This window comes from Oncorhynchus clarkii, chromosome 18 (genome assembly GCF_045791955.1).
Source record: "Oncorhynchus clarkii lewisi isolate Uvic-CL-2024 chromosome 18, UVic_Ocla_1.0, whole genome shotgun sequence".
Classification (NCBI taxonomy): domain Eukaryota; kingdom Metazoa; phylum Chordata; class Actinopteri; order Salmoniformes; family Salmonidae; genus Oncorhynchus; species Oncorhynchus clarkii.
In genome coordinates, this window is record NC_092164.1 from 67799748 (window position 1) to 67813998 (window position 14251).

The 14251-nt window shown below is 44.3% G+C and overlaps 1 protein-coding gene across 1 annotated transcript; it reads right to left on the reverse strand.

Annotated features, from left to right (window-relative positions):
- Positions 1–768: 768 nt before the first annotated feature.
- On the reverse strand, positions 769–13416 carry LOC139372789 (sodium-dependent neutral amino acid transporter B(0)AT1-like). The gene is made up of 12 exons (XM_071112592.1): positions 13215–13416; positions 11642–11782; positions 9812–9949; positions 8730–8911; positions 8320–8430; positions 8123–8235; positions 7817–7945; positions 7001–7157; positions 6708–6909; positions 6296–6455; positions 1937–2099; positions 769–981 (listed from the first exon to the last, which is right to left on the reverse strand). The coding sequence occupies exons 1-12, from the start codon at positions 13414–13416 to the stop codon at positions 769–771; spliced, it is 1911 nt and encodes a 636-aa protein (XP_070968693.1).
- Between the last annotated feature and the right edge of the window lie 835 nt (positions 13417–14251).

Sequence of the window (14251 nt, forward strand, 5' to 3'; positions counted from 1 at the left end):
AGTTGTCAGTTTTTTTGTCTTGTTTCTTGTTTGCTTCACAATAAAAAAGTATTTTACATCTTCAAAGTGGTAGGCATGTTGTGTAAATCAAATGATACAAACCACCAAAATATCAATTTTAATTCCAGGTTGTAAAGGCAACAAAATAGGAAAAAAGCCAAGGGGGGTGAATACTTTCGCAAGCCACTGTATGTTTACATTGCCAAAGCAAGTAAAATGCAGAGCATTCGGAAAGTATTCAGACCCCTTGACTTTTTCCACATTTTGTTAAGTTACAGCTGTCAGAGTCTATCTAAAAGATAGCGAAGGAGTCAGGCGCAGGACAAAAATAAGAGTAACAATCACTGATTTACTCAATCCAAAACGTAACAAAATCCCGTTCCAAACAAGGACAAAACAGGACTCAAAATACATCACACCGGAATACAACGAAAGACAATCACACACAAAACAGAAAGGGAAACCAGAGGGTTAAATAAGGAACATAATTTTGAGATGGGAACCAGGTGTGTAAAGAGACAAATCAAAAGGAAAAATGAAACATGGATCGGTGGCGGCTAGAAAGCCGGTGACGTCGACCGCCGAACGCCGCCCGAACAAGGAGAGGGAACAACTTCGGTGGAAGTCGTGAAAGTAACCACCCCCCCACCCCGTTGACACGCGGCTCCAGCAGCATGCCGACACCGACCTCGGGGACGAATCCCCCGAGCTGACAAGGTAAAAACAACTTTTCATTGAAATCCAGAACTGAAGGTGAACCTGTTACTTTTAGTCCATCGGTTTTTCTATCATCTGTATTTTAGCAGAGACAGAGTTGATGGTGTCTTCTCTGAAGCCGTTGTCTTTCTGGCAGCAGCGGTTGTAGGTGAATTTGAATATGGCGACTCCAGGGACAGCCAGACTGGGAATGCCAGCCAAAATAAATATGATGAAGTAGATCCAGTCGGGATACTGACGGTCTGCCAGAGTAGGGAACTCCTCCTAGAACCAGATGAAGGAAATCAGGGAACAACAAAATAACTTATTTTCTTAAATTAACTTGGTTTATCCTCAATAGTGTTTTCATTTGTTGATAATTGATTCATCTTGGATAATCCAGAACTAAAGTTTTGCGTAATTAGTTTAGATTCTGGATTAAGTTCCGGGTCCATACTGTGTTAAGAGAACCGGAACGAACTCTTCAATACGGGCCATTCTACTGCCATTGTTTGTCTATGGAGATCGCATGGCGGCGGGCTCGATTTTATACACCCGTCAGCAATGGGTGTGGCTGAAATGGACGAATCCACTCATTTGATTGGGTGTCCACATACGGCTATATATCCTGTATAATGTATCAACTTCAAAAAACTGTTGACAACTTTAGATACATTTCCAATCTAGATACTAAAGAGTTGTTGTGGCATAAGAGCAACAAATGGTTTAAACTTCAACAAGTGAAAGTCTTTACTTAGAATAAGGGAGAAAATGCATACAAGTCCATGTCGGCATCATCTATGGGCCCTGGTCTAAAGTAGTGCACTACTACTCTATAGACTCTGGTCTAAAGTAGTGCACTACTACTCTATAGACCCTGGTCTAAAGTAGTGCACTACTACCCTATAGACTCTGGTCTAAAGTAGTGCACTACTACCCTATAGACCCTGGTCTAAAGTAGTGCACTACTACTCTATAGACTCTGGTCTAAAGTTGTGCACTACTACCCTATAGACCCTGGTCTAAAGTAGTGCACTACTACCCTATAGACCCTGGTCTAAAGTAGTGCACTACTACCCTATAGACTCTGGTCTAAAGTAGTGCACTACTACCCTATAGACCCTGGTCTAAAGTAGTGCACTACTACCCTATAGACCCTACACAGCGAATATGGTGCCATTTGGGACGCAGGATTGATATCAACAACATTCATGAACTATTTCCTGTCAACAAGACTTACCGCTTCCTGGTCCCATACGAGGTAGGTCAGCTCTCCGCTGACCTGGGTGACGAAGTAGAAGATGAAAATCACCAGCATGATGACTGGACTGACGAACCTCCAGGTCACCTGCCAGAACAGGTTGGGCTTGTGTCCAATCATGAACTCTATGTCTGCGTTAAACCTGTCGGAGTAGGAGAGTGAATTAACTGGGATTTCGATGTTCCAATGGCTGGTTATCAGAGTGAAAGTTCCCCATGATATCTAATGAAGAGGAATATGCACACTGTGATACATGTTCCCAAGTTTGAGTGTTTATCCTACTGGATAAAAATTAATAATAATATTTAAACCCCCCCCCCCCCTACTTCTAAAGACAAAGTTACACCCCTGGGGTACTTATATAGTTTAGTATGGAACACGTGTCTGGTATGGAACACGTGTCTAATACGGAACACGTGTCTAGTATGGAACACGTGTCTAATATGGAACACGTGTCTAGTATGGAACACGTGTCTAATACGGAACACGTGTCTAGTACGGAACACGTGTCTAATATGGAACACTTGTCTAATATGGAACATGTGTCTAGTATGAAACACTTGTCTAGTATGGAACACGTGTCTAGTATGGAACACGTGTCTAATATGGAACACGTGTCTAGCATGGAACACGTGTCTAATACGGAACACGTGTCTAATACGGAACACGTGTCTCGTACGGAACACGTGTCTAGTACGGAACACGCGTCTCGTACGGAACACGCGTCTAGTATGGAACACGTGTCTAGTATGGAACACGTGTCTAGTATGGAACACGTGTCTAGTATGGAACACTTGTCTAATATGGAACACTTGTCTAATATGGAACACGTGTCTAGTATGGAACACGTGTCTAGTATGGAACACGTGTCTCGTATGGAACACGTGTCTAGTGTGGAACACGTGTCTCGTATGGAACACGTGTCTAGTATGGAACACGTGTCTAGTATGGAACACTTGTCTAATATGGAACACGTGTCTAGTGTGGAACACGTGTCTCGTATGGAACACGTGTCTAGTATGGAACACGTGTCTAGTATGGAACACGTGTCTCGTATGGAACACGTGTCTAGTATGGAACACGTGTCTAGTATGGAACACTTGTCTAATATGGAACACGTGTCTCGTATGGAACACGTGTCTCGTATTGAACACGTTTCTAGTATGGAACACTTGTCTAACATGGAACACGTGTCTAGTGTGGAACACGTGTCTCGTATGGAACACGTGTCTCGTATGGAACACGTGTCTCGTATGGAACACGTGTCTCGTATGGAACACGTGTCTCGTATGGAACACGTGTCTATTATGGAACACGTGTCTAGTATGGAACACGCGTCTCGTACGGAACACGTGTCTAGTATGGAACACGTGTCTCGTATGGAACACGTGTCTCGTATGGAACACGTGTCTCGTATGGAACACGTGTTTCGTATGGAACACGTGTCTATTATGGAACACGTGTCTAGTATGGAACACGTGTCTCGTATGGAACACGTGTCTCGTATGGAACACGTGTCTAGTATGGAACACGCGTCTCGTACGGAACACGTGTCTAGTACGGAACACGTGTCTCGTATTGAACACGTTTCTAGTATGGAACACTTGTCTAACATGGAACACGTGTCTAGTGTGGAACACGTGTCTCGTATGGAACACGTGTCTCGTATGGAACACGTGTCTCGTATGGAACACGTGTCTCGTATGGAACACGTGTCTATTATGGAACACGTGTCTAGTATGGAACACGCGTCTCGTACGGAACACGTGTCTAGTATGGAACACGTGTCTAGTATGGAACACGTGTCTAGTATGGAACACGTGTCTAGTATGGAACACGTGTCTAGTATGGAACACGTGTCTAATATGGAACACGTGTCTCGTATGGAACACGTGTCTAGTATGGACACGTAGAAAAATGCTTATTGAAATGCTCAATTATAGTGGATTTATCAGTGGTGAGAGTGTTTCCTAGCCTCAGAGCAGTCGGCAGCTGGGAGGAGGTGCTCTTATTTTACAGATATACAGTGTCCCAGAATTTTTTTGAGTTTGTACTACAGGATGCAAATTTCTGTTTGAAAAAGCTAGCCTTAGCTTTCCTAACTGCCTGTGTATATTTGTTCCTAACTTCCCTGAAAAGTTGCATATCGTGGGGGCTGTTCGATGCTAATGCAGAACGCCACAGGATGTTTTTGTGCTGGTGAAGGGCAGACAGGTCTGGAGTGAACCAAGGACTATATCTATTCCTAGTTCTACATTTTTTGAATGGGGCATGCTTATTTAATATGGTGAGGAAGGCACTTTTAAAGAATAACCAGGCATCATCTACTGACAGGATGAGGTCAATATCCTTCCAGGATACCCCGGCCAGGTCAATTAGAAAGGCCTGCTCGCAGAAGGGTTTCAGGGAGCGTTTGACAGTGATGAGGGGTGGTCGTTTGGTCGCAGACCCATTACGGATGCAGGCAATGAGGCAGTGATCGCTGAGGTCTTGATTGAAAACAGCAGAGGTTTATTTGGAGGGCGAGTTAGTTAGGATGACATCTATGAATGAGGGTGCCCGTGTTTACAGTTTTGGAGTTACGGATTTGATAATTTGTGTGAGATTGAGGCCATCAATCTTGGATTGTAGGATGGCCAGGGTGTTAAGCACGTCCCAGTTTAGGTCACCTAGTAGCACAAGCTCAGAAGATAGATGGGGTGCAATCAATTCACATATGGTATCGAGGGCACAGCTGGGGGCAGAGGGTGGTCTATAGCAGGCGGCAACAGTGGGAGACTTGTTTCTCAAATTGTTTGGGTACAGACTTCAAAAGTAATACAGAACTCTGCAGGCTATCTTTGCAGTAGATTGCAACACCGCCCCCTTTGGCAGTTCTATCTTGGCGGAAAACGTTATAGTCAGCAATGGATATTTCAGGGTTTTTGGTGGTTTTCCTAAGCCAGGTTTCAGACACGGCTAACACATCCGGGTTGGCAGAGTGTGCTAAAGCAGTGAATAAAACAAACTTAGGGAGGAGGCTTCTAATGATAACATGCATGAAACCAAGGCTTTTACGGTTACAGAAGTCAACAAATGAGAGCACCTGGGGAGTGGGAGTGGAGCTAGGCACTGCAGGGCCTGGATTAACCTCTACATCACCAGAGGAACAGAGGAGGAGTAGGATAAGGGTACGGCTAAAGGCTATAAGAACTGGCCGTCTAGCACGTTCAGAACAGAGAGTAAAAGGAGCAGGTTTCTGTGCACGATAGCATAGATTCAAGGCATAATGTACAGACAAAGGTAAGGTAGGATGTGAGTACATTGGAGGTAAACCTAGGCATTGAGTAATGAAGAGAGAGATATAGTCTCTAGAGACTTTTAAACCAGGTGATGTCATTGCATATGTTGGAGGTGGAACAACATGGTTGGTTAAGGCATATTGATCAGGGCTAGAGGCTCGACAGTGAAATAAGACAGTAATCACTAACCAGGACAGTAATGGACAAGGCATATTTAGCAGGGCTAGAGGCTCTACAGTGAAATAAGCCAGTAAAATCAACCCACTACAATAAGACAGTAGTGGGTCCAGTGAGTGGTTGGGCTGACTGGGGACAAGGCGATTCAGACAGTTAGCAGGCCGATGCTGACACGCTAACAGTTAGTAGGCCGGGCCTAAACAAGCTAGCAGTTAGCAGACCGGGGCTGGCAAGCTATCAGTTAGTAGACCAGGGCTAGCAAGTTAGCCTTTGGGGGACGTCGCGATGGGGGTAAGTCTGTTTTTGCCTCTTCGTGCAGTGACGTCGATAAACCAGTCGTGGAGTTAGTAGGGTTCCAAGTAGCTCTAGGTAGCTAGCAGGCCTAGCAGGTTAGCAGAATGGGCCTTCAGCGGGCGTCGCGCCTGAGGGGCCTGTTGGAATCCTCGGGCAGATTATGTTGGTATTCCAGTCGTAGAGGATCGGTGGGGTTCCGTGCCCCGTACCGGCAGTAGAAAGGGACCGGATATTGTAGCCCAGGAGTGAGCCGGGAGATGGGTCTAGCATGGGCTAGCCCCAGGCTAGTTGGTGCTAGCTCCGGGATGAAAACGTTAGCCAGGAGTAGTCAACCCGGGTTGCGGTTAGCTAGCTATGATGATCCAGAGGAAAAGGTTCAGAGTTTGTGGTAGGAATCCGGGGATATGGAGAGCAAAATGAGTCCGGTATGCTCTATAGCAAAAATATTAAGAATAACCCTTGAATGAGTAGGTGTGTCCAAACGTTTGACATCTACAGTACATCTCCACGTAAGCTTCGACAATGAGGTATTTTCTATTCTATTCAGTTCTATTTTATTTCGTGGTGTTTCAGTATCTGGACTCACCTGTCGATCCCGTAGATGTAAACAACAGACACCATTTCACAGAAGGCGATGACTAGGAGAGGGATGGAGCCGGCAAAGCCGTCGAACAGAGCCAGCCAGTAGTTACCAGACCGCTGGGTGAATATGAGAGCGACCGTGAAGCAAACGATACAAGTGACGCCTGAAAGGAGACGAAACAAAGACAGTTGTTTAAACGGCGACAGCCAAGGTTCTATCATTGGTGCTCAACCTCATTGGATGTTCAGAGGGATACTCCCTTAAAGGTGCGTGCGCAGAGAGGTTAAAGGTCAACAACAAGCTTGTGATCTCAACCCCTGAACAACTGGGATGTTGGAGACAATGCCTTGGTTTGAAGACATTTTGATTTAGTGCTGTTTAGAAGAAGAAATGTCAGCTTCTGTGTGTCACTAACCTGTTAAGACTTCTTTGGGCCACTTGGGGAAGATGTTGAGATCCTGAAGGGGCACCACGACCCCCTCTATGTTCCCAAACATGGTGGACAGTCCCAGACAGAAGAGCATAATGAAGAACAGGATGGACCAGAGAGGAGAGACAGGCATCTTGGTGATGGCTTCTGTGAACACGATGAAGGCCAGACCAGTTCCCTCCACACCCTACAGGGAACACAGTACGGGCATAAGAAAGTTCTGGTGTCCCTTAGAGTAAATGATGTGTCTTGGATTGGACATGGTGTAATTTCACTACCTGACTGAGAAACTGCTGTAGATCACAGGTCTTCAGGTTTAATCCCTGGATGATATCTGGCGATGTGCTGTTGAAATGTTGAAGAACTTCCTCATAGTTGTTCTCAGTGAGGAAGTGCTCAGGGAGATCAAATGCATTCACAAGGGCCATGGTGTTACTAGGAAGAGAACACATTCAGCAGGGCCATGATGTCACAAGGAAGAGAACACATTCAGCAAGGCCATGATGTCACAAGGAAGAGAACACATTCAGCAGGGCCATGATGTCACAAGGAAGAGAACACATTCAGCAGGGCCATGATGTCACAAGGAAGAGAACACATTCAGCAGGGCCATGATGTCACAAGGAAGAGAACACATTCAGCAGGGCCATGATGTCACAAGGAAGAGAACACATTCAGCAGGGTCATGATGTCACAAGGAAGATAACACATTCTGCAGGGCCATGATGTCACAAGGAAGAGAACACATTCAGCAGGGCCATGATGTCACAAGGAAGAGAACACATTCAGCAGGGCCATGATGTCACAAGGAAGAGAACACATTCAGCAGGGCCATGATGTCCACAAGGAAGAGAACACATTCAGCAGGGCCATGATGTCACAAGGAAGAGAACACATTTAGCAGGGCCATGATGTCACAAGGAAGAGAACATATAGAAGTAAACACCAAACTCATTAGATTATCTTCCTGTAATCCCTAATTATTAAATCCAATTTTGACATAAACTTGACAGTGTTGTCAACAAATATGAGTTCAATCTACATTGAATTTGATTGAAAATATGGATTCAACCAAGACGGAACTAGGAATTTACCCATCCGAGCAGTCGTCAAACTTCTCCGTGGCCCTGAAGCCTATGATGGAGTAGATGACGGTAGCAGAGTAGACGGAGGTGGCTCCGTTGATGATGGAGATGATGACAGCATCCTGTTCACAGTTGTTGCTGGAGAAACAGACAATGGAAGAAAATGACTGAAATTATTTGAAGAGATTAAAAGACAAGATCCTTGGGAATAATGTCTATGAGCATCTGTGATTTACTCTCTGCACGGATGAGGATTCAGTCGCAATAAAAGTAAAAAAAAAATAAAAAAAAACATTTTAATAAGGAGTTGCTTACTGTACAGAGTTGTAGCTGGAGAATGAGATGAGACCTCCGAAGGCCAAGGAGAAAGAGTAGAACACCTGTGCCCCTGCATCCAGCCAGGTAGACGGGTTCATCAACTCATTCACCTGGAGAAATAGAAAACAGTTAGACCTAAAGAAATCAGCCTTTGTGTTGATTTTAGTGGCACGACAACGTTAATGCGTACGTACGTCGGGCGTGAAGAGGAACTTGACTCCATCCAGAGAACCTTTGAGAGTCAGTCCTCGGATCAGGAAGATGGTGAGCACCAAGTAGGGCAGAGTGGATGTTATGTACACAGCCTGACGAGAAGGAGAGAGAGATTCTAAAACTGTTACACAAACTGAATCCAGAACCACTTATGAAATGAGACAGAGAGAGAAAGAGAAAGAGAGACAGAGAGAGAGAGAGAGAGAGACAGAGAGAAAGAGACAGAGAGAAAGAGACAGAGAGAGAGACAGAGAGAGAAAGAGAGAGAGAGAGAGATACAGAGAAACATCAGCAATAAGACAACTGGCACCCATTCCCAAGGCAAGCCATTATTTTTTACTGAAATTTGACCTCCCTCATAAACAGGGAGAGAGTGAATCTGAGCTGGTACCTTGCCAGTAGTCTCAATCCCCCTGATACAGCAGACATAGAGTAAGGTCCAGGCAGACACCAGGGCTAGCACCATCCACCACTGAAGGCCTCCAGATAAATCTATGGCCGTAGAGGTGTTCAGTGTCTCTCTGTACCAGAAGTAATCCACTGAGGAGCTCCGTGCGCATTCTGACACCAGACCTGCAGGGGGCCGATATTCAAACTGTTTCTGTCTGGATCTAAGAATGATAACAGCTAAGATGAAAATGAGATAGAAGTTGGGTCGGTCTAAATTCTCAATGTTTGTCTAGCTAGCGATCTTACTGCCAATGTATTCAGCATGATACAGAATGAAAAAGCATGATTCAGCATAGATGAGACGAGTCAAAAACACCTCAAAACAACATGGTATTAATAACAGCTACCTACGATTCCCCCTCAAGGCAGCTTCTTGTCATTGTTGCTAGCTTAGTTATACGTAGCTATATATATATCATATATATTTATTCATATAGTTATAAGCTAGTTGCTAGCTATCCATCTTAAATAATAACACACAGACACATCTTCCCCATGGACGTGTGTGCATCGTTTTCGTGACGACGTCAGTTAACCCGTGAGCTGAGCCTGCTTGCTATCATGCTGTTATTAGGCTAGCTAGCTAAGTTTAGATATCTTTTTTGGGGTCCAGGTTTTGATGATACTGTAGTGAATTCACGGGGGGGTCGCCCTGACCGGGACTCTGTCAAGCCAACACCTCAAACCTTTACGCCTAGAGGTCTGAACATCGTAACCGAGGTAGCTGGGTAACCGAGGTAGCTAGGTAACTGAGGTAGCTAGGTAACTGAGGTAGCTGGGTAACTGAGGTAGCTAGGTAAACGAGGTAGCTGGGTAACTGAGGTATCTAGGTAACCGAGGTAGCTGGGTAACCGAGGTAGCTGGGTAACTGAGGTAGCTAGGTAACCGAGGTAGCTAGGTAACCGAGGTAGCTGGGTAACCGAGGTAGCTGGGTAACCGAGGTAGCTAGGTAACCGAGGTAGCTACGTATTGAGTTAAGGTCGCTACCAATACCAACTGTTACTCATGAAGGAAATTCTGTACCTGTCTTGTTTGCATTGAGGGGACACTGACTCCAAGGCAAGGGGTCCTGGAAGGAGTTGAAGAGGTACCACATGATCCAGGCCATGATGGTGTTGTAGTACATCCCAACCAGGAATGATACCAACATGGAGGCAATACCTGTTTCAGAACCAATGTTATTTACATTCCCTGTACATTCCAGTGAATTATAAGCATATTAAAGTGTATTCAAGTATGCTATGTCTAAGTATATACAGTATACAGAGTATCAGTCAAAAGTTTGGACACACATACTCATTCAAGGGTTTTTCTTTATTACAACAAAAAAACTGTTTTGTACATTGTAGAATAATAGTGAATACATCAAGACTATAAAATAACACAGATGGAATCATGTAGTAACCAAAAAAGTGTTGAACAAATCAAAATATATTTTTGATTTTTCAAAGTAGCCACCCTTTGCCTTGATGACAGCTTTGCACACTCTTGGCATTCTCTCAACCAGCTTCATGAGGAATGATTTTCCAAAACAATGGAAAGTGTTTCCACATATGCAGAACACTTGTTGGCTGCTTTTCCTTCACTCTGCGGTTCAACTCATCCCAAACCATCTCAAGTGGGTTGAGGTCGGGTGATTGTGGAGGCAGCACTCCATCACTCTCCTTCTTGATCAAACAACTCTTAAGGAGCCTGGAGGTGTGTTTTGGGTCATTGTTAAAAAAATGAATGATAGTTCCACTATGCGCAAACCAGATGGGATGGCATATCGCTGCAGAATGCTTTGGTAGCCATGCTGGTTAAGTGCGCCTTGAATTCAAAATAAATCACAGACAGTGTCACCAGCAAAGCACCCCCACACCATCACACCTCCTCCTCCATGCTTCACAGTGGGAACCACACATGCGGAGATCATCCGTTCACCTACTCTGCATCTCACAAAGGCACGGCGGTTCGAACCAAAACTCTCAAATTTGGACTCATCAGACCAAAGGACAGATTTCTACCGGTCTAATGTCCATTGCTCTTGTTTCTTGGCCCAAGCAAGTCTCTTTTTGTTATTGGTGCCCTTTAATAGTGGTTTCTTTGCAGCAATTATGGCGGTCCTCATGAGAGCCAGTTTCATCATAGGACTTCATGGTTTTTGTGACTGCACTTGAAGAAACTTTCACATTTCTTGGAACTTTCCGGATTGACTGACCTTCATGTCCTAAAGTAATAATGGACTGTCATTTCTCTTTGCTTATTTGAGCTGTTCTTGCCATAATATGGACTTGGTCTTTTACCATATAGGGCTATCTTCTGTATACCACACCTACCTTTTCACCACACAACTGATTGGCTCAAAGCATTAAGAAGGAAAGAAATTCTACAAATGGAATTCTACAACTTTGCACAGCTGTTAATTGAAATGCATTCCAGATGACTACCTCATTCAGCTGGTTGAGAGAATGCCAAGAGTGTGTAAAGTTGTCATCAAGGCAAATGGTGGCTACTTTGAAGATTCTCAAATAAACTTTGATTTGATTTGAAATGTAAAATATACGTTGATTTGTTTATCACTTTTTTGGTTACTACATGATTCCATATGTGTTATTTCATAGTTTGGATAGCTTCACTATTATTCTACAATATAGAAAATAGTACAAATATAGCAAAACTCTTGAACGAGTCGCTGTTTCCAAACTTTTGACTGGTACTGTATGTTTAAGTATGCTATACATAATACATAATATGGCAAAACATAAAAACATAGCTACTTATAACCATATTCCTGAAGCCACAAGGGTTTTGTCAGACATGATCACAGGAATTCCACACAGATAGCGTAATCAGGAATGGTCTGTCACCCACCAATGCCAGTGAGGTAAGGGTTGACAGAGCCCCACACCCCGACACTGCCGCTCCTGAGGCGCTGTCCAATGGCAAACTCCAGGTGCAGCAGTGGAATCCCCTCCAGAACCAGCAGGATCAGGAACGGGATCATAAACGCTCCTGGGAACACAGGATCAGGAATGGCATCATAAACGCTCCTGGGAACACAGGATCAGGAATGGAATCATAAAATGCTCCTGGGAACACAGGATCAGGAATGGAATCATAAACGCTCCTGGGAACACAGGATCAGGAATGGAATCACAAAACGCTCCTGGGAACACAGGATCAGGAATGGGATCATAAACGCTCTTGGGAACACAGGATCAGGAATGGGATCATAAACGCTCTTGGGAACACAGGATCAGGAATGGGATAATAAAACGCTCCTGGGAACACAAGATCAGGAATGGAATCATAAAACGCTCTTGGGAACACAGGATCAGGAATGGAATCATAAACGCTCCTGGGAACACAGGATCAAGAATGGAATCATAAACGCTCCTGGGAACACAGGATCAGGAATGGAATCATAAACGCTCCTGGGAACACAGGATCAGGAATGGAATCATAAACGCTCCTGGGAACACAAGATCAGGAATGGAATCATTAAACGCTCCTGGGAACACAAGATCAGGAATGGGATCATAAAACGCTCCTGGGAACACAAGATCAGGAATGGGATCATAAAACGCTCCTGGGAACACAAGATCAGGAATGGGATAATTAAATGCTCCTGGGAACACAAGATCAGGAATGGGATCATAAAACGCTCCTGGGAACACAAGATCAGGAATGGAATCATAAAACGCTCCTGGGAACACAAGATCAGGAATGGGATCATTAAACGCTCCTGGGAACACAAGATCAGGAATGGGATCATAAATGCTCCTGAGAACACAAGATTGGAATTGGAATCTCTTGTTGGTTGTTTTGATCAGTTGACAAATCAACAATAGTCTACTGAACACATTTCCAATATTGCAACAGTAGCAGGTGTATTATTGTGTTATACAAGTCTTAGTGTTGAAGATGTTCAGATAATCACAATTTCAAATTAACTCTCCAGTGAAAAATCCCTCTTTTAAAGTTCTCATATATCTTATTTTTTTTAACCTTTATTTAACTAAGCAGGTCAGTTAAGAACAAATTCTTATTTTCAACGACGGCCTAGGAACAGTGGGTTAACTGCCTGTTCAGGGGCAGAACGACAGATTTGTACCTTGTCCAGCTCGGGGGTTTGAACTTGCAACCTTCCGGTTACTAGTCCAACCACTAGGCTACCCTGCTGCCCCAGTTACTTTAAAGTGTTATTACCCAAATAATGTTGTTGACTCGTCCTACATTTGACATTTTAGTTATTTAGTAGACGCTCTCATCCAGAGCAACTAGGTTTAAGTGCCTTGCTCAATGTAATGTTTTGCAATCTCACTGTAGTTTGTAGTTTTCCCTATTTAATTTCTACTGTGAAAAAATACGTATCTCAAAATCCTTTTCATTAATTTACAAAAATGTTGCATACAATCAAACCCACTCCCTCTTTCTCCCCTACCTCCTCCATGGCTCTGACACAGGTAAGGGAACCTCCACACGTTCCCCAGCCCCACACAGAAGCCCACACAGGTCAGCATGTACTGGGTCTTGTTGTCCCATTTGGGCCTGTCCCCAGCCTCCTCTTTCTCCATCCTCTCCAGCTCCTTATGAGACGGGATCCGGTCATCCAGACCTGGGTTGGGCAGCTTGGGGAATCTCATGGCAACCGGCTGGATAGTGAAGTCTTCCTCACCCAATGAAGATACAGTTCTCCGTCTCTCTCTCTCTCTCTTGTTCTCCGTCTCTCTCTCTAGTTCTCTTTCTCTTTCAGCTGCTGGCTTTTTTGTTCACCCAGAAAGGGTCTCAGGATGGTTGTAAACAACAAAAGGAACTGAATGGCCTCTCTACTGTCAGCTGGTTGACTGCCGAGTGTATCTAGCCTCTCTACTGTCAGCTGGTTGACTGTTGCGTGTGTCCTGCCTACCTTGTGTGGCCTTTACCCTCTAAATGTCTTATTTCAAGGGGGACTGTCACAGCAATTCTGCTGAACTTTGGTTTCACAGTGGCTTCAGTTATCTGAGGATTGATCTGAGCCAGTGAGATATTATACACATCGTCAGCAGGTTGTGTCGGCTAAAAGGTCAGCCATCTTTATAATGGTTAAAACATCACAGGAAGAGCAGTCGCGTAATTGGCATTGTTTTTCCAGACGGAAGCGAGGGTCCACATCCAAAATGGCAGCCTATTCCTTATTGGAACGCTCTAGAACAATAGAACGCTCTAGAACAATAGAATGCTCTAGAACAATTGAACGCTCTAGAACAATAGAATGCTCTAGAACAATAGAACGCAGAAAGGAATGTGGTCTAGCTCAGAACGCTCTAGAACAATAGTACGCTCTAGAACAATAGAACGCAGAAAGGAATGTGGTCTAGCTCAGAACGTTCTAGAACAATAGTACGCTCTAGAACAATAGAACGCTCTAGAACAATAGAACGCAGAAAGGAATGTGGTCTACCTCAGAACGCTCTAGAACAATAGAACACAGAAAGGAAT